The sequence below is a fragment of the Martes martes genome (assembly GCF_963455335.1).
Source record: "Martes martes genome assembly, chromosome: 2".
In the NCBI taxonomy this organism is placed as follows: Eukaryota; Metazoa; Chordata; class Mammalia; order Carnivora; family Mustelidae; genus Martes; species Martes martes.
The window spans coordinates 159,034,404-159,061,075 of NC_137889.1; the positions used below are offsets into that span (position 1 = coordinate 159,034,404).

Sequence of the window (26,672 nt, forward strand, 5' to 3'; positions counted from 1 at the left end):
AACAGCAGTGGTGATAACGGACATCCCTGCCGTGTTCCTGACCTTAGCGGAAAAGCTTTCAGTTTTTCTCCATTGAGAATGATATTTGCGGTGGGTTTTTCATAGATGGCTTTGATAATATTGAGGTATGTGCCTTCTATCCCTACACTTTGAAGAGTTTTAATCAGGAAGGGATGCTGCACTTTGTCAAACGCTTTTTCAGCATCTATTGAGAGTATCATATGGTTCTTACTCTTTCTTTTATTAATGTATTGTATCACATTGATGGATTTGCGGATGTTGAACCAACCTTGCAGCCCTGGAATAAATCCCACTTGGTCATGGTGAATAATCCTTTTAATGTACTGTTGGATCCTATTGGCCAGTATTTTGGTGAGAATTTTCGCATCTGTGTTCATCAAGGATATTGGTCTGTAATTCTCTTTTTTGGTGGGATCCTTGTCTGGTTTTGGGATCAAGGTGATGCTGGCCTCATAGAATGAGTTTGGAAGTTTTCCTTCCATTTCTATTTTTTGGAACAGTTTCAGGAGAATAGGAATTAATTCTTCTTTAAATGTTTGGTAGAATTCCCCTGGGAAGCCGTCTGGTCCTGGACTTTTGTTTGTTTGAAGATTTTTGATGACTGTTTCAATCTCCTTACTGGTTATGGGTCTGTTCAGGTTATCTATTTCTTCCTGGTTCAGTTGTGGTAGTTTATACATCTCTAGAAATGTATCCATTTCTTCCAGGTTGTCAAATTTGTTGCCATAGAGTTGCTCGTAGTATGTTCTTATAATTGTTTGTATTTCTTTGGTGTTGGTTGTGATCTCTCCTCTTTCATTCATGATTTTATTTATTTGCGTCCTTTCTCTTTTCTTTTTGATAAGTCTGGCCAGGGGCTTATCAATCTTATTAATTCTTTCAAAGAACCAGCTCCTAGTTTTGTTGATTTGTTCTATTGTTTTTTTAGTTTCTATTTCATTGATTTCTGCTCTGATCTTTATGATTTCTCTTCTCCTGCTGGGTTTAGGCTTTCTTTGTTGTTCTCTCTCCAGCTCCTTTAGGTGTAGGGTTAGGTTGTGTATTTGAGACCTTTCTTGTTTCTTGAGAAAGGCTTGCAGTGCTATATATTTTCCTCTCAGGACTGCCTTTGTTGTATCCCACAGATTTTGAACTGTTGTGTTTTCATTATCATTTGTTTCCATGAATTTTTTCAATTCTTCTTTAATTTCCTGGTTGACCCATTCATTTTTTAGAAGGATGCTGTTTAGTCTCCATGTATTTGCGTTCTTTCCAAATTTCCTCTTGTGATTGAGTTCGAGCTTCAGAGCATTGTGGTCTGAAAATATGCAGGGAATGATCTCGATCTTTTGGTACCGATTGAGACCTGATTTATGACCCAGGATGTGGTCTATTCTGGAGAATGTTCCATGTGCACTAGAGAAGAATGTATATTCTGTTGCTTTGGGATGGAATGTTCTGAATATATCTGTGATGTCCATCTGGTCCAGTGTGTCATTTAAGGCCTTTATTTCCTTGTTGATCTTTTGCTTAGATGATCTGTCCATTTCAGTGAGGGGAGTGTTAAAGTCCCCTGCTATTATTGTATTACTGTCGATGTATTTCTTTGATTTTGTTATTAATTGGTTTATATAGTTGGCTGCTCCCATGTTAGGGGCATAGATATTTAAGATTGTTAGATCTTCTTGTTGGACAGACCCTTTGAGTATGATATAGTGTCCTTCCTCATCTCTTATTATAGTCTTTGGCTTAAAATCTAATTGATCTGATATAAGGATTGCCACCCCAGCTTTCTTCTGATGTCCATTAGCATGGTACATTGTTTTCCACCCCCTCACTTTAAATCTGGAAGTGTCTTCGGGTCTAAAATGAGTTTCTTGTAGGCAGCATATTGATGGGTTTTGTTTTTTTATCCATTCTGATACCCTGTGTCTTTTGATTGGGGCATTTAGCCCATTAACATTCAGGGTAACTATTGAGAGATATGAATTTAGTGCCATTGTATTGCCTGTAAGGTGATTGTTACTGTATATTGTTTCTGCTTCTTTCTGATCTACTACTTTTAGGGTCTCTCTTTGCTTAGAGGACCCCTTTCAATATTTCCTGTAGAGCTGGTTTGGTGTTTGCAAATTCTTTCAGCTTTTGTTTGTCCTGGAAGCTCTTTATCTCTCCTTCTATTTTCAATGATAGCCTAGCCGGATATAGTATTCTTGGCTGCATGTTTTTCTCGTTTAGTGCTCTGAATATGTCATGCCAGTTCTTTCTGGCCTGCCAGGTCTCTGTGGATAGGTCCGCTGCCAATCTAATGTTTTTACCCTTGTATGTTACAGACTTCTTTTCCCGGGCTGCTTTCAGGATTTTCTCTTTGTCGCTAAGACTTGTAAATTTTACTATCAGGTGACGAGGTGTGGACCTATTTTTATTGATTTTGAGGGGCGTTCTTAGCATCTCCTGGATTTTGATGTTTGTTCCCTTTGCCATATTAGGAAAATTCTCTCCAATAATTGTCTCCAATATACCTTCTGCTCCCCTCTCTCTTTCTTCTTCTTCTGGAATCCCAATTATTCTAATGTTGTTTCGTCTTATGGTGTCACTTATCTCTCGAATTCTCCCCTCGTGGTCCAGTAGCTGTTTGTCCCTCTTTTGCTCAGCTTCTTTATTCTCTGTCATTTGGTCTTCTATGTCACTAATTCTTTCTTCTGCCTCATTTATCCTGGCAGTGAGAGCTTCCATTTTTGATTGCACCTCATGAATAGCTTTTTTGATTTCAACTTGGTTAGATTTTAGTTCTTTTATTTCTCCAGAAAGGGCTTTTATCTCTCCGGAGAGGGTTTCTCTAATATCTTCTATGCCTTTTTCGAGCCCGGCTAGAACCTTGAGAATTGTCATTCTGAACTCTAGATCTGTCATGCTACCTATGTCTGTATTGATTAGGTCTCCAGCCTTCGGTACGGCCTCTTGTTCTTTTTTTTGAGGTGAGTTTTTCCGCCTTGTCATTTTGTCCAGGTAGGATTTGCTTTCTCCTGCTGTGGAATTCCGCTGTTCTTGGTGACTGAAGTTGGTTTTGGATCGGTTTCTTGTTGATCTTCTGGGGGAGGGGCCTGTTGTAGTGATTTTCAAGTGTCCTTGCCGCAGGCGGAATTGCACCGCCCTTGCCAGGGGCCGGGCTAAGGAATCCGCTCGGGTTTGCTTTCGGGAGCTTTTGTTCCCTGAGCGCTTTCCGTAGAGTTCCGGAGGACGGGAATGAAGATGGCGGCCTCCCAATCTCTCGGCCCGGAGGAGCCGAGAGCTTGGGGTTCCGCTCCTCAGTGCGCTCTCAGAGCAAAGCGCCCAACAGTCCCGCCTCCCTGGCTTGCGGTCGCGCCTCGAGGAAAGCAGTCAATTGTTGGAGCTGGAGAAAAGCGCCGGGTCGCTTTTGTCTCCGTGGCCTCCGGCCGCGCTCCGAGCCCACCCAGCCTGCGACCGGCACAAGGTAACCCTGGGCTTAGAGCTCACTCCTCGGCTTTGTCGCTATAGCCGGCTTCCCCACTCCAATACCTGCGAGCTCTGCGGCACTCAGACACCCCCAGTCCTTCTGTGACCCTGCGGGTCCTGGGGTTATGCTGACCCCGCCTGGGTTTCCCCCCAGTTTAGCCTCTGGAGCGATGTCTCCCACTGGAGCCGACTTTTAAAAGTCCCGATTTTGTGCTCCGTCGCTCCGCCGCTTGCCGGGTGCCGGCCCCTCCCCCCGGGGTCTATCTTCCCGTCACTTTGGATTCACTTCTCCGCAGGTCCTACCTTTCAGAAAGTGATCGATTTTCTGTTTCTGGGATTGTTGCTCTTCTTCTCTTTGATTTCCCGTTGGATTTGTAGTTGTTCACAATGGTTAGATAAGCTATCTAGCTGATCTCCTGCTACCCGATGTCGTCTCAGCCTGCTACTTCTCCGCCATCTTGACTCCTCCTATAACAGATGTACTTGATCTTGGTTTTGCTGTATTATTTTATGCTTTCTGGTTTCCTTGCTTCTCTTTGCTCTTTCACTATGTGGTGTATGTTTTCTCTTTTTAATATGTGTTTCTTCTTTTCTTTGTTTTTGTTTTTGTTCTTATAGTTGCCTTTGTAGTTTTTTGCTATATTTAAATGTTTTGGTTTTTAGATTATCTTCATACATCTAAAAATGAGAAATGATAAACTTATATTTCATCTTCTGATCTCTTTCTCTACAATCACTATCCAGTTTTGGTTGTTTCTTTTTAAGGATAACCTTTTTGCCTTTGAATATTGCTTACAGCTTTTACTTGATTTTTCTGTTTTAAATATCTTTTGGCCTTTAACTCTGACACATGAGAAAATCAGTATACTTACAGCATCTCCCACTTTCTCCAGGACTTCCCCCACCTCTTATATTTGGATTTATATTATTTACATTTTATACTGTAACTATAATACCCACATTGTTCTGTTTTCATTCTGTGGCTAAATGGATTTGGTACTTACTGATGGCCCCTTTGCTGTAGTTTCTTCATTTATCTCCGATTTGGCTAAAATTTATCCTCCAGTGGTTTTTGCTTTTTAAATAAAAGTCCTATATTAATCAAAAATTTTAAATCAGAATCCTGTGTGGCTATCGTATGGTTCCATTTACATGAAATATCCAAAACAGGCATATCTATTGAGACAGAAAGTAGATTAGTGGTTGTTAGAGGCTGGGGGTCGGGGAAAGGGGAGTGACTGCCGATGGTTACAGGGTTTCTTTTTGAGGTGATGAGATTGTTCTGGAATGAGATTGTGGTGATGGTTACCCAACTTCACGAACATTCTAAAAATCACTAAATTGTATACTTTAAAAGGGTGATTGTATGGTTCATGAATTAAATTTCAGTAAAAAAATGAAATCTGTATGTGGCAATGGAATCAAATAGTTCAAAAACAAATAGAGGCTTTACAGAGAACAATACCCCTGTCTCCACCTGTGCATTTTCCCCTCCCCAGAAGCAACTATAGTCAGCTCTTCTGGCTAATTAGTTTAGAATTTTACCTTCCTGTCTGTGAAATACAAAACATGCTTATATTGCTACTTCTTGATTTATCAAGTTGTGAATTATCTATTTCCTGTGGAAGTTGAGGGTTTATCTTTCTTTCTCTCTTCTCCTGCCCTCTCCCCTCCACCTCCACCTCCCCATAATCCATGCCTTTTTCCTACCCCATTTGTATATGGTTATATCATAATTTTAATTAGATTCATATTTTATTGTTTACATTATTATAACCCTTATGTACTGCTCAGAGCTAAACTGTGTAATAAATCAAAGTAAGTTTTTTTCTTTCCTACACAACTTTTTGGTTTTTTTGGAGTTAATAATAGACTTGGATTTTTTATTATTGTAGCTGCTGTTTGCTTATTTATGTACATATCACTACTTCCACTGCAAACTCAGATGTCTGAGTCCTTTAAGAACATTCAGATGTAGCATAATCCATTGGTTTCATCTTCTTAAAGAAATCCGTCCCAGGGCTTTCAGAAATGCTCCAGTCTGGAATGGCCCTTTTACCTGGTACCCAGCTATCCTGAAGGTTTTTCATTAAGGACCCAGATTCTGTGACTACATAAACCTGAGTTCTCCCAAGTCCCAAAATATTTATTTCCTTCCTTTATTCTTGAATGGCACTGATCCAGCTATAAAATTATTCAGATTACATATTTTCCTTGGAACAAATGCAGGATTGCTTCAAGGCTTCCACAGTAGTACTTCTTAAATGATCTCTGTGAAAGGATCAGTCTTTTGTTTGCTTGTATTATGTATTATTATTTGCTTGTTTTTATTCCCTACCTATTAAGATCAGATACTTCTCTAAATATAATGAAAATAAATTACTAGGAAATTAAGTGAAAGAAAAGAGAAGACGTACAAACTACAAGCCCACATTTTTTATTAGTTTGAATACACATAAAAGTGCTCTGATTGGTATAAAAATTCCTAAACATAGACTCTTAATATCTGTCTTTGTCTCATCAGGAACTGGTAATAGTTAACTGCCAGCATTAGTGCATGGCCACTCTGTGAGGAACACTGTTCTAGAGTTAAATTTGATATTATAGAAGTCTGAGGCCAACCTGATTTTTACCACCCAACAATTTTGAAACCTGTATTTCTGAAAAAACTTCTCTATGCTGATACTTGGTTGATCCCTATACAGATGGATGGAATTCTAGGTTGGAAATATTTTTCCCTCAGAATTTGGAAGGCAAGGTTCCATTTACTTTTGTATTCATTGTAGCTATTGAGAAGTTTAAGTTTAGAAGGTTCATTCCTGATTTCATAAATAAGCTGTGATCTGTTTGATCCCTTTGTCATTTTTTTTTTAAGAATCTTACTATTCCTGTGGGTCTGACATTTCATGATTACCTATCTTGATGTGAGTCTTTTATATTCTCTTTTGCTGGGTATTGGGTGAATCCTTTCAAACTGGAAACTCATCTTCTTTAGTTCTGAGAAATTTCCCAGATTATATTCCTGTTGCCAAAGAATGAAAAACCAAATTGCATATGATTCTGGGCTGAATACAACCCATTTCTTGCTTAGTATTTTCTGGGGTCATCTTTGCTTGTTTTCTTTGAATTTAATTCTTGCCTTTTCTTTAAAGAACTTTTAAAAATCAATTATTATGGAAAATTTCAGGCATACACAGAAGCAGAGAGAACACTATAAAGAATCTCCTACACCCACACCCAGCTCTATCAGTCATCAGTATGTGGCTAATTTTATTTCACCTGTACCTTCTACCCTGACTTCCAGTGTAGATATGTATAATTTTACCCATAAATATGTTACTATGTATCTCAAGAAATAAGGCCTTCTAAAAAAACACAATTACAATACTATTAAAAATACCTGAAAAATGAACAATTCCTTAATATATAACATGCAATTAGTATTCACATTTCTCTAATTACCCTATAAATGCCATTTTATAATTGGTTTTTCAAATCAGATCCATACAGGGTTTATGCATTGTAATCGGTTGGTATCTTTAATCATTTGTTGAAGAAACAGAGTAATTTGTCCTATAGAATTCCTCACATTCTGGGTTTGTTGATTATATGCTGTAATGTTTAACATTTATTCTATCCCTGTATTTCTTGTAGCGGTATCATCAGACTTGTGTTCAGTTTTAGGGGACAATATTCTTTTGTAAGTAATGGGGTACATTTCCTTTTGTATTACATAGATAATGTCTGGTTATTCACTTTGTGTAATTTTAAGATTGATGACGTGCAAATTAGCCAGTCTGTAAGCAATATAGTTGATTTTGTATATTAATCTTTTATCTTGTAATCTTGATGAGCTTACTTTCTAGTTGTAGCAACTTCTTAAAAATATTTCTTCAGGACTCCTACATATAAGATCATGTTGTCTGTGGATAAGATTTTTTTTATATATTTGACTGAGAGAGACACAGGAAGAGAGGGAACACAAGCAGGGGGAGTGGGAGAGGGAGAAGCAGACCTCCGACGGAGCAGGAAGCCCGATGTGGGGCTTGATCCCAAAATCTTGGAGTCATGACCTGAGCTGAAGGCAGATGCTTAACAACTGAGCCAGCCAGATGCCCCTGTGGATAAAATTTTTATGTTTCCTTTCCAATCTGTGCCTTTTATTTCTTTTTCTTGTCTTATCAAAGTGGCTGGAATCCCTGGTCATCGTTGAATTGAAATGGTAAAAGTAGACATCTTTGCTTGTGTCCCCGTCTTGGGAGGAATGTGTTCAGTCTTTTACCAGTATGGTGTTAAACTATAGGTTTTTCTCAGATGCCCTTTATGAGGTTGTAGAAGTTCTCTTCTGTCCCTAGTTTTCTGAGAATCTTTCTTGTGAATGAGTGATTTTTGTCAAGTTCTTTTTTTCTGCACTTGATGAGATGATCTTTTTTTTTTTTTTTTTATGATTGTTAATATGGTGACTTGTGTTGATCGAATGCAAACATTGAAGCAGCTTGGCATTCCTGGGCTAACCTACACTTGGTCATGATCTGTTACCTTCTTTATATACTGTGGTTTTGATTTGCTAAAACTCTATTAGTTTCTGAGTTTGTGTTTATGAGGTTTATTCATCTTTGTTTTTCTTATAATTTTTTTTTTCTGGTTTGGTATTGGTGTCATGCTGGCCTGATGAAAGGAATTGGGAACTGTACTTTCCTCTTTAGTGTATTGGAAGGGTTTGTGTGGAATTGGTATTGCCCCACTGTCTTCTTTTTTGCATTGTTTCCAGTGAGAAGTCTGGTATTGTTCTTAATCTTTGTTACTCTATACGTGTCTTTTTTTCTTCTGATTTTAAGATTTTCTCTTTTTCACTGATTTTGAACAATTTTATTATGAGGCATCTTGTAGTTTTCTTCATGCTTCTTGTGCTTGAGGTTCTCTGAGCTTCTTCAATCTTTTGATGTAATTTTTGGAAAATTTCAGCCATACTTTTTTCAAAAATTTTTCTGCCTGCCCCTCTTGGGGGTCCATTTTCATGTATTTTGGTCCCTTGATGTTTCATTTTGGATGATTTCTAAGGCTGTGTGCCTTCATATACACTGATCTTTTTTTCTCTGTAATATCTAAATTGCTATTAATCCCATCTAGGGTATTTTTCAGTTCAGACAATTAAAAAAAACTTTTAAGTTCGATTTGGGTCTTTTTAATATTTTCTGTGTTTTTACTTAACAGGCTCGTGCTTTTTTCTACCACTTGAACATACGGAGTATAGTTACAGTAGATGGCTCTGATGTCTCTGTCTACTGATCATAGCATCTCTGTCATTTCGGACTCAGTTTGAACTGATTGTTGGTGTTGTGCCCCTAGCCGTGGGTCATGTGTTCCTGTTTCTTACATACCTGCTAATACTTGATTCAGTGCTAGCAGTGTCCATTTTACCTTCTTGTATCCTGGGGAGTTTTAATTTCTTTCCGTATTTTTTTTTTAAAGATTTTATTTATTTATTTGACAGACAGAGATCACAAGTAGGCAGAGAGGCAGGCAGAGAGAGAGGAGGAAGCAGGCTCCCCGCTGAGCAGAGAGCCCAATGCGGGGCTCAATCCCAGGACCCTGGGACCACGACCCGAGCCGAAGGCAGAGGCTTTAACCCACTGAGCCACCCAGGTGCCCCTCCATATTTTTGAGCTTCGTTCCTGGAATGCCGTTGTTACTTGGCTGTAGTTTGATACTGTGGAGCAGGATTCAGGAAACTGCAGGGCGAGGGCCAGCTGTGGTCAGGCCTGTTCAGTTACACTGGGTTTGTAGTTTGTTTTGTGCTACAGTCACAGAGTGGATGTGACCGAGAAACCAGATGGCCTGCCAAGCTTGAGATTTATTACCTGATCCTGTACAGAAAAGGTTTGTTGTTCCTTGCTTTTAAAGGCTTATTTTTAAGCTTTTTGGCAAGACTGGGGCACGTTGGAGGGTAGGGCTAGTTGCTCCCCACTCTGAAGCAGTTACCCTCCTTAGCACTGTACCTGATGCTTGTGTCTTAGAAGATTTCTTCATTCGGGCTCGTTGGTTGGAACCATCTCTGTGTCCTGTTGGATATCCGGTGATTGTTCCACCTGCTCCTTTCCAGGGATTCTCTCCCTCGCTCTGGGGTCTTTCTTCACATGCACATGCTGCTCAGTACTCAGCAACAGACTTGAGGGGAATCACGGCAAACCGTGGAGCTCCCTCTCAGTGGCCTGCTTTCTGGCCTGTGGACTCCACATATATCTTCTCCAGTACTCACCCTTGTGGATTCCAGCCGCCCTCGCCTCCAGCACTTCTTAACTCTGCCTGGTCAAGTCATTGAGCTGTGTTTGGGCTCTCTGTGCCCATGTCGCCAGCTCTCCACAGGCAGTAAACTGGGCAGGTGTAGCGGTCCCTCGTGTGTTCCCTTTTCCTCTTCACTGTTGGGGCTGCTTGTTGTCCATTATGTTATAACTGTACTTTCATATATTTTGTCTGTTTAAAAAATTTTTGAGGGCCAGGATGGGTAAATCTGGTCTCTGTGACTCCATTATGGATGGATGTGGAAGCCTTCAACTCTTTACCTTTAATAACGAAAGGTAGTAGTCGTAAATTCAGTGTTTCTGTTGCTGGAGAATGTACTGGTTCTTTCTACTGCATTTCCTGTCTTAGGGGCCTTTTCTGTACTGACATTCTTACTTTGAATTACTAGAAAAGTTTCCCCTAATACCGCTCTTCCTTTTCTTCCCAGCCATAGATAAAGCTGTCAGAAGCACAGTTATCATGGAAATAGAAACATTTAAATTACTGGCACGATAAGCTTATTTCTTGCTGTAGCCATTCAGAGTATCGATTTGTCACTGCCTTGGGTGCTTTCAAGTGAAGCTGAGCTTAGATATAAAGTTTTAAAGCCCACTTTGGTTCTATGTGAAGCTCACAGTTTTTCCAGTGCAGTTCAAGGGGTTAGTCAGTTGAAACTGTGGGCCTTTTCTCGTATTCTAAGAACCCTTTAGTGCAGTATTCGACATGCTTAGATTTGGACATTACAGACCCACTGTGGGCCTTGATACTGGTGTTTGTTTTTCTTTGGTTTTCTTACTCTGATTTCATAGCTGCTACTGCATGTACAAAATCAGCAGTTTTAAAATAACGTGCCGTGATTATTTTCTCTCTCTAATTATCTCTAATAAAATGAAAGGGGGAAAAAAAACCCAAAGTGGTAACTTTGAAATCAGATAGGAGGATGACTTGAAAGGGATCAAATGGGATATCAGTACGGGTTTTTTGTTTTGTTTTGTTTTGTTTTTTAAGGCTTTGGATATTGTCTTGCTTTTGGGGGTATGAGCTTTTTCAGAACTGCTTTCCTCGGTGCTGCTAAGAATAGAGGAACTTTGTAGCAACATTTTTTCTCCTAGGAGGTAATTTTTCTTGCTAAGTATGCCATAAAAAATTGAAGAATGATCTTAATTTCTCATTTTAAAATGACTGTCATACTGAGCCAGACTATTTAACACTTCAGAGTTAGAACACATGGATTTGTCAATAAATTTAAACGTGATGGTAGTCTCCATTACTACTAAGTTGTTTGAGTAATATATTATATTCACATTTTAAATGGATATTGATCCTCATTCAGTGACTGAATTGGAGCATCTCAATTCTTATAAAATTGCTGATTCTTTTCTACTTTGTAGGTATGCAGCCGGACATCAATTCCAGCCAACATTCCACAGATTTTTCTTACCTTTGCTTCTTTACACAGTACTCTTAAGGAAGTAATAGTACTTTGTGCCTCCCAAAAAGAGCAAAGAGAAATTGTCTTTAAAACACCTTAAAATCTGTGACTTTGTGTTGACTTATGTCTTGAAGGTACGTGAAGTTCATTGAGTTGCCCTTGTCTCAGAGGAAGTTTTGTCAGGGATGTCAGCAGCTGCTGTTGCCAGACGACTGGGAGAAGCATCAGGAGCACCAGGTGGTAGGTGATATTTCTATCACCCAGTTGAAAAGGCCCAGTAAGCTTCTTTATCCACTGGAAAACAAGAAGACAAATGCCCAGTATCTGTTTGCTGATCGGAGCTGTCAGTTCTTGGTAGACCTACTTTCTACCCTTGGATTCACAAGAGTCCTGTGTGTTGGAACACCGAGGTATGCTATATGATTTTTTAAAGACTTCTACCATCCCCACTATTGAAACTGTAAGAAAAAATGATCACGTAGTTATTTACTATGTTCTGGAAGATCGCATGCAGTTTCAAATAAGCAAGAGAAGTATAAAGCACAATCCTTCTCTTGAGGCATTCGTAATCTACATTACATTTCAGAGAAATCTTTGTAGATTTCTGATATACGATAGGAGATTTCTTCTGATTTGATTTTTTAATTGCTTATCGTTTTAGACTCCTCTTTTTCAGATAAGTTCTACCTTTTTAAAAAAATGTTTGAAAAACCGAAATCTTGGTTATATCTGCCAAATTCTCTTCAGTGTTTCATTGAAATATTAGAAATACCAGGAGAACATTGGTGGGGTTGTTTTGGTTTATTTGCTTATTATCTGTGGCATTTGTGATTCCTCATTAAGTTTGCTTTCATGAATTATTTTAGGTTGCATGAGCTGATCAGATTGAAAGCATCAGGTGAAAAGAAGTCTAACATTAAAAGCCTTTTATTGGATATTGATTTTAGGTAGGTTTATAAAGTATGATATTTATTCTCGTTCTCTGTCTCCTGTTTCTGTTTAATGTTTTTCTCTTATTTGTTGTTTATTACCTGTTGCAGTCCTTTACTGTTCAGAAGTAGTAATTGGTTAGAAGCCACCTTTTTAGTCATACAAACTTGCCTTGTAATCTTCCGTATTTCAAACAGAAAGGCAGTGGATTTCTTTTGTTGTTGTTGTTGGGTGTGCTTCCTAAATTTTTTCAGTGAATGTGTCTCATTGACTTGGGCTTGTAATTTAGAGATAAATTCTTACTGACTGAAATTTCCTCTCATACACTTATTTTTCAAAAATAAATCTGAACTTCTCCCAGGATTTTGTTTCATCATGATGTTTTAATATATTTATTTAATACATATGTATATTTATTTATTTTAATTCATTTTATTCTAATTCTTTTACTATATTTTACTTAACACATTTTATTCATCTTATTTTAATGTATTTTACCAGATGATGTGCATATTGGTTTTCTCTGGATATACCCTAAATTCAATCAGGAAATAGACAGGTCTTAGAGCAGAGGATTAGCAGACAGCTGGAATCTGTGGGAGAAGGTCAGAATTAAATGGCATCTGATGTGTTGGGACAAACAGAGAGGAGCACAAGTGGCCCTTTAGGTGATAATTTAGAAGCATATGTGTCCACCCACAGTCTCTGGGATCCTGTAAACTTGAAGTACTTTTCCTTCTTTCTGCAGTTGTTCGAAGTCTTAAATTGAGACACAGTACACTGAAAACCCACCAAGTTAAGGTGTATGTGCCAGTGGTTTGGGGTATATTCATTATGTTTTGCAGTAATTACCCCCCTCCAATTCCAGAACGTTCCCATTACACCGAAAAGAAACCCTCTCCCCACTTGCTGTGATGGTCAGTGATCTGGCTTTTGTCCCTGTGGGTCTGTCGGTTCTGTGTGTGTCCCGTAAATGGCAATCCCCATATGTGACCTGTGCTTGTGGCCTCTTCCATGTGCCGCAGTGTTCATCCAGCTCACAGAATGGAACAGTACTTTACTCCTTTTGAGGCTGTATTGACGTTCCACTGGATGGATGTATCAGATTCTTGTTTTAAATACCACGTTCCTTTCCTAAAGAATGACTGTTAAATTATTGTCAGTGTATTACTTTAAAGGTAGAAGTTTAACTCTGGGGTTCTTATCATAACAGTGCAAACAGTAGCTGGTGTTTGCATTGGGTGTTTGTACTGAGTGCTTGTCCCGGGTGAAACTCTGCGCTCCCTCAGTCAGTCCTCACAAGAGTCTCCCCTGTACAGTACGTGCTGTTATCCTCCTCGTTTTCCAGATGCGAAAATCAAGGTACGAAGAGGTGAAATAACTTGACCTCACAGTGATGAGTGGCCAAGTCAGGATTCAAACCCAGTCAGTGTGGCTCCAAAAATTAAGATACCCTCTGGGAATAACTTTGCTTTTAAATGTGTATAGAAGCTTTTTTTATATGGCCCACTTCTCTCTTGTCCTAATGTCTCTCCCTTTCCCCATCTTCCCCCGTGCCTGTTCCACAAAGGTTCACATGAGTCAGCAATGGGTTTACAGGTTATTCATATATTTGGAATAAGGCCCTCCTTCATCAGGTACCTTTCCTTGGAGCCTGGAGATCTATTTATGTCAGACAGGACGTATTGGCTCACATGACTGGAGCCTAGGATCTAGCAGGCCTCCATGCAGGTGAGGTCCTGGGCCTTGCCTGGTGCTGTTAGGGCTGCATTTTTCTCTTTCCGCCTCTTGTTCTTTCTCGGGATTGGCATTATGCTACCATTTACTTCTCGCTCACTGCCAGGGATTTTGGTGGCAGCAGATTTCAGCTTAACTGTCTAGGAGACAGCGGCTCTCTTTCCTGAGAGCCCCAGCAGCACAGCTCCAGGGAGGGACTGGCTTGGGTGGAGCTGTATGCCTATTCCAGAACCTTCTCTGTGGCCTCGCAGGTAGAATTCCCTGCCAGCCCTGACCAAACACATTGAGTGGGTTCACCAAAGGAAACCCTCTCTGACCATAGGTGCAGGGGAGACGCACACACACACACACACAGAAACACACACACACACACACAAACACACACACAAACACACACATACGTCACACGTCCAAAACTGAATTAGTTAACATAATGTGTATCAGTTGTCAGCAGCACTCCCCTTCCTACCTTTGGGACTTTTACCTCAGTGAAAATGGTACAGGGTTGTTTTTCTAATAGTACAGTTCTTTGAAGTTACCATACAGTTTGTTTTCTGATTTCATTCAAGTCAAGCTTTTTCCAGGCTAGTTGTGGTGGACTGGTTTCTACGCAAACTAGAAAAAAATCAGTGATTCATCTTGACTTGTTCAAATTTCAAGAATCTCTGGTTTACTTTTTTTTTTTTTTATAGCAGCTTTTTAAAGAGACATGGTCTTTAATTCTGTCACCCAAAACATTATGGATTTTGGCTTTTTAGACCTTTTTTATGCATATAAACATTTTAAAAAGTAAGAATCAGTCTTTTTTCCCCCACCAAATATCAGGCATATTTTTGTCTTTTAAATTGAGATGTATTTCACACAGAGGAAAGAGGTTTTTAGTAATCTTCACAAGGTTGTGCAGCCATCACCACTACATAATTCCAAACATTTCCATCGTCTTTGATGGTGTCTCCATCACGGTCCCCATGAGTGACCTCTCCTCTTTTCCCCCTCCCCCAGCCCTTGGCCATCATAATCTACTTTCTGTCTCTATAGATTTGCTTATTCTGGATATTTCATAAAAATGCATTCTTACAATATGTGGCCTTTAGTATCTAGCTTCTTTCATTTAATGTAGTATTTTCAAGGTTCATCAAGTTATACCTTCTTAAGGCTGAATAACACTCCATTATAAGGATATACCAAATTGTGTTTATCCATTCATCAGTTTATGGACATTTGTGTCACTTCCACATTTGGCTATTTTGAATAATGCTGCTGTGAATATTTGTGTCCAAGTTTTGTGTGAATATAGGTTTTATTATCTCTTGGGTATTGTGCGAATTTTTTAGGGCTGCGATAACAAAATAACCATAGATAGGGTGGCTTTACCAACAAAAATTTATTGTCTCAGTTCTGGTGGCTAGAAATTCAAGATCAAGGTATCAGTAGGTTTGGTGACTTCTGAGGTCTTTCTCCTTTGGTTGCAGGTGACCTTCTTCTCACTGTATTCTAACATGGTCTGTCCTCTGTGTGTGTACATCCCCAGTTTCTCTTTGTGGGTCCAGATTTCCTCTTTCATAAGGACACCAGTTATCTTGCATCACAGACAACCCTAATAACCTCGTTTTATTTTAATTACCTTTTTAAAAGGTCTTCAAATACAGTCATAGTCTGAGATACTGGGGATTAGGGGTTCAGTAGATTAATGTTGAAGAGTCACAGTTCAACCCATAACAGGTATTTATCTTAGGATTGGAATTGCTGGGTCACATGGTAGCTCTACCTTTAACTTCTTGAGGAACTGCTAAACTATTTTTTAAGGTGACTACCATTTTACATTTCCACCAGCAATATATGCAGATTCCAATTTCTCCACATTCTTGTCAGCTCTTGCTATTGTCTATCTGTATTTTTAAATTAATTAATTACTTATTTTTTTGAGAGAGATAATGAACACAGGCAGGCAAGGGGAGGGGCAGAGGGTGATGGAAAGAAAGAATCTTAAGCAGGCTCCATGTTGATCTCAGGACCCTGAGATCATGACCTGAGCTGAAATCAAGCTCAGCTTCATGAGCTTAACCAGCTGAGTCTCCCAGGCGCCCCTGTTGTCTGTCTTTCTAATGTGGTATCTCATTGTGATTTTGTTTTGCATTTTATTAATGGCTCATGATGCTGAACATCTTTTCATGTGCTTATAGGCCATCTGTTTGTCTTTTTGGAGAAGTGTCTATTCAACTGTCCATTTTTTAATTGGTTATTTGTCTTTGTTTTTGTTAAGTTGAAAAGTAAATATATTCTGGATACTAGACTATTAAAAAAATGGTGATAAAACACACATTGGTTAAAATTTACCACGTTAGTTATTTATGTGTACAGTTCAGTAGTGTTAAGTAAGTTGAATATCTTCACATTGTGCTACAGCCAGTCACCAGAACTCTCCATCATAGCTGAATTCCTTTTAATTTGAAAGGTTTACATGGACCCTTAACTCTTAATTTAAGCTATATGTCTTTTAGTTTTATCTTTCTTGAGCCTGTATATTAAAATTTCCTGGGGGCGCCTGGGTGGCTCAGTGGGTTAAAGCCTCTGCCTTTGGCTCAGGTCATGATCTCAGGGTCCTGGGATCGAGCCCCACATCAGGCTCTCTGCTCCGCAGGGAGCCTGCTTCCTCCTCTCTCTCTGCCTGCCTCTCTGCCTAGTTGTGATTTCTGTCTGTCAAATAAATAAAATATTAAAAAAAAAATTTCCTGGACCGAGTAGGGGGATGTGGATAAAGTTATTTTGTAACTTACTGAATATACTGATACTTTTTTCTTCTTGTATCTATAAACTTCTGTGTATGTGTTGGAAACAAAAACTGAAGGTGTTGTAATAGTTAGCTTAGCTTCTTATAGTTAGCTTAGCTTCTTTTACACGGAGTCAGTTCTGTAAGAGTTGACATTGGGTATTAAGAGAGAGCTCGTTGGGGCACCTGGGTGGCTCATTTGGTTAAGTGTCTGACTCTTGGTTTTGGCTAGGTCATAATCTCAGGGTTATGAGACTGAACCACACGTCGGGCCAGTGTGGAGCATGCTTGGTATTCTCTCTCCCTCTCCCTGTGCCTCCCCCCAGTAAATTAAAAAGAGAAAGAGAGAGAGATTTCATGTTATTGAAAGACGTTAGTGGCCAGAATGAACAGTCTGTTGCCTGTACTGACGATATTCTGGGGTGTGGAGTAGCTTCAGATTTCTCACAAGGACCACAATTAAATCAGGAACAAATTCCTATGTGATATAGAGTGACAGCGAGTAGTTACTTTGGGCACTTTGACTTTAGTTTGTCGTCAGCCTACAAAAGGTCTGTCCAAGGCTTCAGAGAACTACCTCAATTCCAGTGTTACATATGCTATAAATATCCTCTTTAGGGGGTCTAAGATACGAAGTTAACATTTGCTAAGATGGATTTTTATATGCTCCAATTTTAGCATGAAAGATGTGAAACTCTATTTGGCAAACTATCATCCAAATAAAGTTATATCAAAAAAATGGATTTCTTAGGTTCATTTCATGGACTAATTTTATTCAGCTCTTGATTACATTTCCTGTGTATAGAGCATGTTTCACACTTGGTAACTGACTCTCATTTAAAGAGAATGAATGGCCAAATTAAATGAATGTCCTTTTGCAGTTTTCAAGTGCATGCATTTCTGATTGGTTTTGTTTGCCTTATTCAATACAGAGAATAATTCTTCGAGGCCAATTTCATTTTAAGAGGGTAATGTTCAGTGATTTTTCATAATTTAAAATATGAAAAATTATGCTCCCTTGTTTGTATTTGATGGAAACTCGGAGCTGAAATCTTGGCTTTTTTCTCTCTCTGACTCTACCTACTGCTGCCCAGAATGTTTTGGACAAGTGTGCTGTGCTGAATATTATGTAAATAAAATTTTCTTTTTTAATTTTTAGAAAAAGACTATTGTATCTTTGAGAAGCAATACAAAAAAATGGATATGGGGTAGAAATATATTTTAAAAGGAATTCTATTTTCCTTTGTTCACACTTAACAGCAATGCAAGAAAGAAGAAAATCCTCAAATGATAGTCAATCCACAATGGTACTGGTATTGAGATATACTTATATATAAAATAACTGATATATCTATATTATCAGTTATTTGGAATTTAGTTAATTAGGAAGACATTTGTTTATTGACGGCAATTGACATTTTCCCAGTGTTTTGGAATGTTCATCAGGTTACAGTCTATTTCAAATGTTTTTTCAGTTATCCAAACCTTTTGTTTATTTCTTCAGTGCAAATTTATGTTTTATGAAATCCGCAGATGTACTGACAGTATCTCAAATGATATTAGGGGACATTGTACTTAGAATGAACAGCTGTTCTTCTGTCTCTACAGAACAAGAAGAAATGGGTTTAGATTATAGGAGGAGAAATTTTTCTTGGACATAAATGTAATTCCCTAACATGAGGGGCATTAAGACGTATATCTTTATAGCCAATACTTATTAAAGTAGTGATGCCTAGCATTTCAGTATATGCTATGTAGCTGCTTTGTATTAAACACTTTACATATATTTTCTCATTTATACTTACCAAGTCCAATGAAGTAAGACACTATGTAATTTTTTTCCATTTTGTAGATGAAGAAACTGAGGCTCTGGTAGGTTAACTAACTCACTAAGGTTACATAGGTAATAAGTGAGACACCTAGTGTTTTGTTTTGTTTTGTTTTCTTAAGATTTTATTTGAGAGAGAGAGAGTGTGTGAGTGAATACAGGAAGGAGTAGAAGGGGAGGGAAAGGGACAAGCTGAGTGCAGATCCCTGTGTGGGGCTTAATCCCACAACCCCAAGATCATGACCTGAGCCAAAATCAAGAGTTGAATGCCTAACTGACTGAGCCACCTAGGCCCCCCAAGACCCAGTGTTTGAAACCAGACTATCTGACTACAGAACCTGTATAACTTTTAACCATAGTGTAATACGAAAGGGATAAAGCAGGTCTGTCCATTAGACTACATGCTCATCATGGGCAGTAAGTCCGTTATGGACAGTAAGGGAGGAGTAGAAGTAGGAGCAAAGTGTCACTCTCACGATTTGGTTAAAGAAGTTGTATAAATAAGCATGTGCCCCTGGATTATTTTCACTAAGTTATGAATTCTGTACAAGGATGGTGTGGTTCGTATGTGAATTGTTTATAGCAAAATTTTGGAGGTTCACAATGCTATCCTGATATTATACAAAAAATTCAGAATTCAGCAAGAGCTAACAAGACCCATATGTATATAACAAGGAGGAAGATGTAGAGACAGACAATACAAATACAATTAAGGTGTAAAGAAAACTCAGTCTTGTAAGAAATCAAGTAAATGCAAATTTAAACCATAATGTGCTATGAATTTTTAGTAAATTAGCAAAAATTTATAAAATGTTAATGCCCAAAGCTGGTACTTTCATTCATTACTGATTGCATTTTAAAGTAGTATCTTAGAAGAATAAAATTGTTCAATCAGTAAATAAATATCTCTCTTTCCTGGCACTAATTCAGTAAATATGAAATGCACATGCTTATTTTTCTTATATATTGAGAAGCATATTTTATTGAGCTAATCTGCAATAGACAAGAAATGCTTTGTATTAAATATTTTTTTTGTTAACCACAGAAGAAAATAATTAACAGCTGTTGAGCCAAAATGTTGATTCAGTGTTTTTCTTGAAATTATTAAGTATGAGAGATGTATTTTAATTGCCAGCCCATCTCAAACTTAAATTGTATAACAATCTATCAGTAATCTCATTGTTTCTGTATAATTCTGTAGTTTGAAGGAACATGTGAATTTTGTATGCGAGTCTTCTATAGTTTTCTCACTGACTTATTAACTTGGGAACATAATTGAAGTTGATATTCATTCATTGTTACTGACTCCCTGAGAGTTTGGGAAAGTATTCTTTATTTCAAGAAACTAAGGAATGATGAAGTTGCTTTTATTAAGGGTGTGATTTTATAGTTTTAAAACTTAGTTTGTATTTACTTACTATATAGCCATAACTGGGCAAATAACTACAGTAATAAATTATTTTACAGGTATTCACAGTTTTATATGGAAGATAGTTTTTGCCATTATAACATGTTTAACCATCACTTCTTTGATGGAAAGGTAAGAATTACAACCGTTATCCTTGTTATTGTGGAAGAACAAGTTCCAGAGTACCTCCTTTCTTATTTTTTAGAATCCCTCAAGATCAAATCGTGGCTGTTGCACCATTTATTGATTGGCTTTTTTTCCTTCATCCACTGAGTGTGTATCAAGCGTCTAGAAGTGATTGTGTTATTCTTCTTTTGTGACTTTTCACTGCTTTTTGGATATAAACACACTTTCTTACCACAGCCTCCAGGGCTTTGCCCGATCTGACACCTGCCACCCTCCAGTCTCTCTTCTTGTTCCTGCTCTGGGGTTTGTGTTTGTGTTCTGGATGTATGACTCATCTGGAACTATCTTTTCCACCACACGGGCTTTTGCCCATGCTGTTTCCTCTGCCTTCTAGTTTTTGTTAACTTCACCTCGTCCTTCAAAGCTCTATTCCAAGTCGCTTTCTCTAGGCTCCCCTTAACCCCAGGCAAGGTCAGGCTGTCCTCTGTAGCTATATGAAACTGTAATTAAATAACTCTGTGGTTAGTTGTTTGATGTCTGCCTCCCTGGTAAATTTCATGTCCCAGTTAAGGGGATTCATAGTTTTATTAGACTAATTCTTAAAAATTAGACAAGTTTGAGAGTGACCCCTAATCTGTGAGCTCTGGGTGATAGTGATGGTGATAATGGCAGAGGCCCTCAATGGGTAGCAGGGGGTAGCTTCTTTCAATAATATGATGTTAGTAATGTCACTATGAATAAGCAGCATAGCAGAGCTGATACTTTTACTCCTAGATTGAGCTCTTTGTGAGTCATATTACAAGATAAAAAAACTATACCCAACCAAGTAATCACGCCTGACAGGAAGTTGGCCACAACTGTTTGAAATGATCAAGACTACCTGAAGCACATATCCATATATGCATGTAAATCAATTTTTCAAAAATTGTGAACCTTGTATGAATATATATTGTTTCTTAAAATGTTAATTAATGATAGAAGAAAAACCGAGCAAAACTAAACAAAACTACGTATCTAGGAAATGAAAACAAATTCTAAATTATTGGTTGGGATTAAAAAATGAGTCTCCTGATTCAGTCTAGCCAATGATGCACTCCATCCATGAGACTCAGTCAGCATTGGGGTATATATTTTTTTAGCTGTGATCACCATGAAAACTAAGTATTGAAATAAATAGCAGTTAGAAATAGACATAGTTCAGTTTCCCAAAGGGCTTATGTGGTCTATAATCTCTAGGATTTGAGAACTGATTAGATGAGTGTGAAGAAGAGAGAAGAATTGCAGACTCACTTGAGAACAGATGATGATGGACTTCTCAGCTAGGCCAGTGGTGGTGGGGAAAAGAGAGGTGGGTTCCGTGGGCGTTTCACAGATGGAAACCAGAAGGCTCGGTGGTAAGTGTACTGGGGTAGAAGTCACAGATGACTTGGTTGTCTGGCCTGGCTTTGTATTTCATTCTTCAAAACAGAGGAGGGAAAGTTGGAAGTGGAAGTTGGAAATGTTGGGTTTGTTGGGCAGGTGGAATATTGCTGTAGAGGTATTCAGTATGGCTTCTTGGAACTCTGGGGCCTCAGGTTCCAGGGTGTGTTCAAGGGGATGTGTGTCAGGGCCAGCGCCAGAGGAGGTGAAATAACCGAGTGTCTATTACTGCTGGATGCCGGTTTGTGTATGTGCGTCTTGTTTTTTATACCATGACTTTGCTTTCTATCTTGAATAGTAATGGTGAGATAAGAGTGAAATGACATTTGAATACCTAACAGTTGGCTAACCATTGCTTATATTTTAAGAATAACATGTAGGGGCACCTGGGTGGCTCAGTGGGTTGGGCATCTGCCTTCCGCTCAGGTCATGATCCCAGGTCCTGGGATCGAGCCCTGCATTGGGCTCCCTGCTAAGCAGGGAGCCTGCTTCTCCCCTGCCTGCCATTTCCCCTGCTTGTGCTTGCTCTCTCTCTCTCTCTCTCTCTCTGTGTCAAATAAATAAATAAAATATTTTTTAAAATGTAATATGTAATTAGCCAATTAGCCTTTTCCTAGAAAATTCTTTTTTAACTTTTATTGAAAGCTTATGGAATTACCTTTTAAGTTTCTAAAATAATGGTTGGAATAAGCTGCCAAGACTGAGCTCCACTTTATTTTTCCCAGAAGAAAACAATTGTGTAGCTCAGGGTTTCCTTTCTCTATATTTTAGGAGCAGCCTTTACATAGCACTGCAACTGTAGAGATTGATCTCCAGAAAACTATTGTCTTGGATGATTTTATGATGGGCCCTTTTTCTGCCTAGTTCCTGAGTCAAGGTTTTCTGTGGAGGCTTACCATCTACTAATCAATCGCTGAGTATTTAAGCGTCAGCCAGGCGCCTGTGAAGGTGTGCAGGGTGCTTTGGGGGATATAAGCCCCTGTCACGGACCATATGCACTTCACAGCCCACTGGATTAAAAAGCAGGAGTTCCCTGTGCAGGATTTTCTTATAGAAAATCATATAGTCTTTCAGGTAATAGAAAATGTCATATACCTTAATGGGCAAGGAGGTTGAAGTATATACAGGGGATCGTTACTTAAAGTACCAAGCACCTTGGGGGCACCTGGGTGGCTCAGTAGATTAAGTGTCTGCCTTTGGCTCAGGTCATGATCCCAGGGTCCTGGGATCGAGCCCTGCTTTGGGCTCCCTGCTCAGCTCCCTGCTCTCTCTCCTTCTCCGTCTGCCTCTCTGAGACCCTGCTCATGTGCACGCACTTGCTCTCTCTCTCTCTCAAACAAGTAAGTAAATAAATCTTTAAAAAAAATAATAAAGTACCAAGCACTTTTTTAGAGGATGATTGAGTTGAAAGGCAGAGTTAAGACACTGTCAGCATTGGTGGCATAAGCAAGCATCTGGTTTCCACAGGTGGCCAACATTAGGACCCTCAGCAGGTCATGACGGGACATCATACCATTGATTCTTACCTGGAAACAAATGTACTCTATTGGTTTTTTAATTTGGCTAAGACTTTAGGTTTCATTTACTTGTTTATTTTCTTTTCCTACTTTTAAATCTAAGGAACTGGAAGGTTTTTCAATAACATCATCTGTACTTTAAGTCCTTGTTCATGTAGGCAGGTTAAGGAAGTGCCAGGCAGCACTTGAAAAATGATTAACCTTCCTGACATGCCATCCCTCGCTCCAGGACTTCCAGTGGGAAGTTAATAAAGACTGTCCCCGGGAAAGGGGATTAGGATGTTGTCGTTTTTCCTCTCATCAATTGAGTCTTCTAAATTGATTTAGTAATAAAACAATATATATTTTATTATAAAGTACATATGGGTTTATTAAAGTTTAAAATGCCATTAAACTTTAAAGTCTTAGGCTATTCTGTATACTGTTGATTTGCTTTTATAGGTGAGTGCTTGAAAATGACTACAAAGTCAGTAGACGGGGGTTAGTGTTATAGGTATATCTCTTATTATCTGTTCTCCTGAAGCAGAAAATAATAAATATGCTAGACAGTGCATAATGTTAATTTTACAGTGACTAAAAACACTTCATTAATAGCCTGGTTTCGTGGCTTGGCTAAGCTTTGTTGTTTGTGGACTTTCATTCATTTACTTAGTGTGCATGTCCAAACATGCCTGTCCAACACCTGCTGCCCAGCAACGTGTTCGAGGTGACTGGTAACGCATAGCTCTTATTAAACTGAACTCGTGGTGGACAAACCAGACAGGAAGAAAATAGGTCTTATTCGTCTTTGTGTCTCCAGTGTTTAGCTCAGTCCCCGCTTCTGTTTGTGGGATTGAATTTAGCGTTTTAGATAGTCTTCATGGGTAATGAGTTTTTCTCTCTTGGGTTACTAAATTTAGTTTTTTAATTTAACCATTTGAAATGTGTAGTCCTCTGATAGTGATGGTGCTTGAATTTGCAATTTTAAAAACCTGCTTATCAAGGAACCCAAAAGATAAAATCTCCTGGGGGCTGAATGAGAGAGGCTTCCGGATGTCACTGAGGGACTCTGGGGTGGCAGGATGGGTGAAGTTTCAGGACAAACAGTGGGACTGAGCCTAATGCATTCTCTGAATAGGATGGAGTGCCTCCCTCTAGTCCTCATTTAGAAATGAATTTTTATTTGTTCCAGGCTGCCCTTGAAGTATGCAGAACATTTTTACAGGAAGATAAAGGTGAGGGAGTCATTATGGTGACAGATCCTCCTTTTGGTGGCTTGGTTGAACCTCTGGCTGTTACATTCAAGAAGTTAATTGCTATGTGGAAAGAAGGTCAAAGCCAAGGTGTGTAATTTATTACTTACTGCAGAGTAAACATGTATCTGTGTATCTGCTTCCTGTCAAATATTAGCAGAGCTCAGTGAATCAGAGCTCTGATAAAATATACATGTCTTGAGTTGTGTGTGTGTTTTTTTTTAAACAGGCTTATTTGAGAATGCAAGAGACTTCATTATCATGATACACTTTGTATTATCCTAATCACGTGTTCTCAGCATGACTTGTAGGTGAATATAAGGGGACCTTATGAAGAATAGGAGTAAACTGTTGTCATTTATTCAATAAATACTTACTGAGCGGCCCCTGTATGCAGGTACTGTTTAGGTGCTAGAAATAGAGACTGAACCAGACAGATACGTATTCCTGCCCACATGGATCTTACATTCCATGTTCCTGAAGTCTTGCCCACAGCTCTAAGAGGGTGCCCAGCCTCTGGCTCAGAGCTCTAAAGTGTGCCAAGATTTGGGTAGGAAGATCAGATATGCACGAACCATACAGTGGTTATCAGTGACAAATAGATACCTACATGGATAGAGGTGGGTTAATGGCTGGGGGTTATTATTCAATTTAAAGTGCCTTAGGCCTTCAAAATATTTTATTTAATTAACTGTCTAATTAGTTGGTATGATCATTTTTTAGTTTCCAGTTTGCAAATTGATAAACTGTAAGAGTGTCAGGAATTTGTGATCAGGTTTCTCTTTTAATTATGCTATATAAATAGTGTGCTTTGGAGACAGAATGCAAAAGAAATCTGAAACATGACTCATAGTGTTAAGTTTTCCACTTATTTTCAGTTCTTAAGTCCACTGATCAGAATGGATAAAGTAAGTCACTGTTATTGAGGAAGCAATGAAGAGCTCCTCTTCTTTGAATTTCAATGGGCTTGAATTTCAGTTCTGCCACTTATTAGCTGCATGAACTTGAAAAAAAGACTTAAATCTTATGGCTTCAGTTGCCCTGTCTATGAAATGGGATAATTAATATCTAACTCCAGGTGTTACTATAAGGAGGTAATATATAGAAAGTACCTGGTATTGGGCTCAGCCTATAGGAGGTGCTCTGTAAATAATAGCTATGTCCCCTGTCATTGAAGTTAATTTTGATTGTTTTTAAGAATCTCCTGTGCTTCAGGAAAGATTGATTCATCTCTGAAAACAGACATAATAAGTTATGGCAGAGCTGGGATGCTGACCTGAGGCCTTCTGCCTTCTGGCCCAATGCTTCCTGCTACCATATCACAATGATCTTTGGGCTTCCAAGTCAGGCTCCTTGTCATTCCCCACTTTAATGGTGATATCTTTACCTTGACCTAGAATATAGAGATTGTGTGTGTAAGGACTACTTTTACATACCATTTATACCTGCATTTAGATGTAAAAGAATATTTCCACTGACTTTTGGGAAAGGTCAAGTTGTAAATGGCACTCTGATAAACATTCTTTTCTTTTGTATGATTTAAGTGCATTGAACAATTGTAATTTTTCCCAATATTAGAGGTCTTTCAGTTACAGCTCTTTTATTTTTTTTCAATATCAGTTTCTTACTTTCTTTTCCTTTTTTGTGATCCATTAGATAGCAGTCACAAAGAACTACCCATATTCTGGATTTTCCCCTATTTTTTTGAATTCCGAATTCGTCAGTTTTTTCCAACCTTCTGCATGCTGGATTACCAGGTATAGTAAATATTCTGTTTTCTGGCATGGTTGATGAATGGACATTCTGCTTAAGTAAATATCCTGATGAGACAATCCATCGATTTTAGTAAATGAAAATATCATAAGCTGTATTAAACACTAAAATTGTCCAGAGGTTCCTAAATGTAATTCTTAGGGTGCTGAAATCTATATTAAAAATACAGATTCTTAGGTACCAAAATACACATATGAAGTCAAAATTAGAGGGTACAGCCCCAAGAAACCACGTTTTACCAAACTTCTGAGGTGATCCTGCAGCACAGCCAGGTTTTAGACCAGCTAACCTCACTGGCCCCAAAGACGTTGTTATGAACAGGAGTTTTGTCTGTTCAGAGGTTGTAGAGAAGTCAGTCGCTTTTTCTGGTCGGTGGAATGTCAACTACACTTTACTGTGCCACTCAGAGGATACCAGGAGCTCTGAAGGGAGGTGTGTCTGAGGTGGCAGGTGTCAGAGAAGCAGAGAGGCTGAGGTCTGTGTGTGTGGGCGAGTGTGCTGATTTCAGGGTGGAGTTGACTGGCCCTCCTTCCCACCTCTGCCCTCAACTCTTACTGCTTTAATGTCCACTTTCCCGCATTCATTTCCTTGGTTCTGAAGTTAACCCCCTTGTCACCATCACTGCGTGGGGTCACCAGGTGGCCACTGCTTCTTCTTTTGTAATGAGATCTTTCTATTTGAGCTTTCTGAGCAATGGACTACCTTGATGAAGGCTTTTTCTGCCCTGGAACTAAAAATGAACAT

At 38.8% G+C, this 26,672-nt stretch overlaps 1 protein-coding gene across 1 annotated transcript in view; it reads left to right on the plus strand.

Annotated features, from left to right (window-relative positions):
* ZCCHC4 (zinc finger CCHC-type containing 4) overlaps positions 1-26,672 on the plus strand; it is a 49,928-nt gene that overhangs the window by 9,060 nt on the left and 14,196 nt on the right. The window contains 5 exon segments of the mRNA XM_080797141.1: positions 11,323-11,598; positions 12,055-12,135; positions 19,921-19,993; positions 24,095-24,245; positions 25,812-25,912. Coding sequence (XP_080653267.1) covers positions 11,323-11,598; positions 12,055-12,135; positions 19,921-19,993; positions 24,095-24,245; positions 25,812-25,912 — 682 coding nt within the window.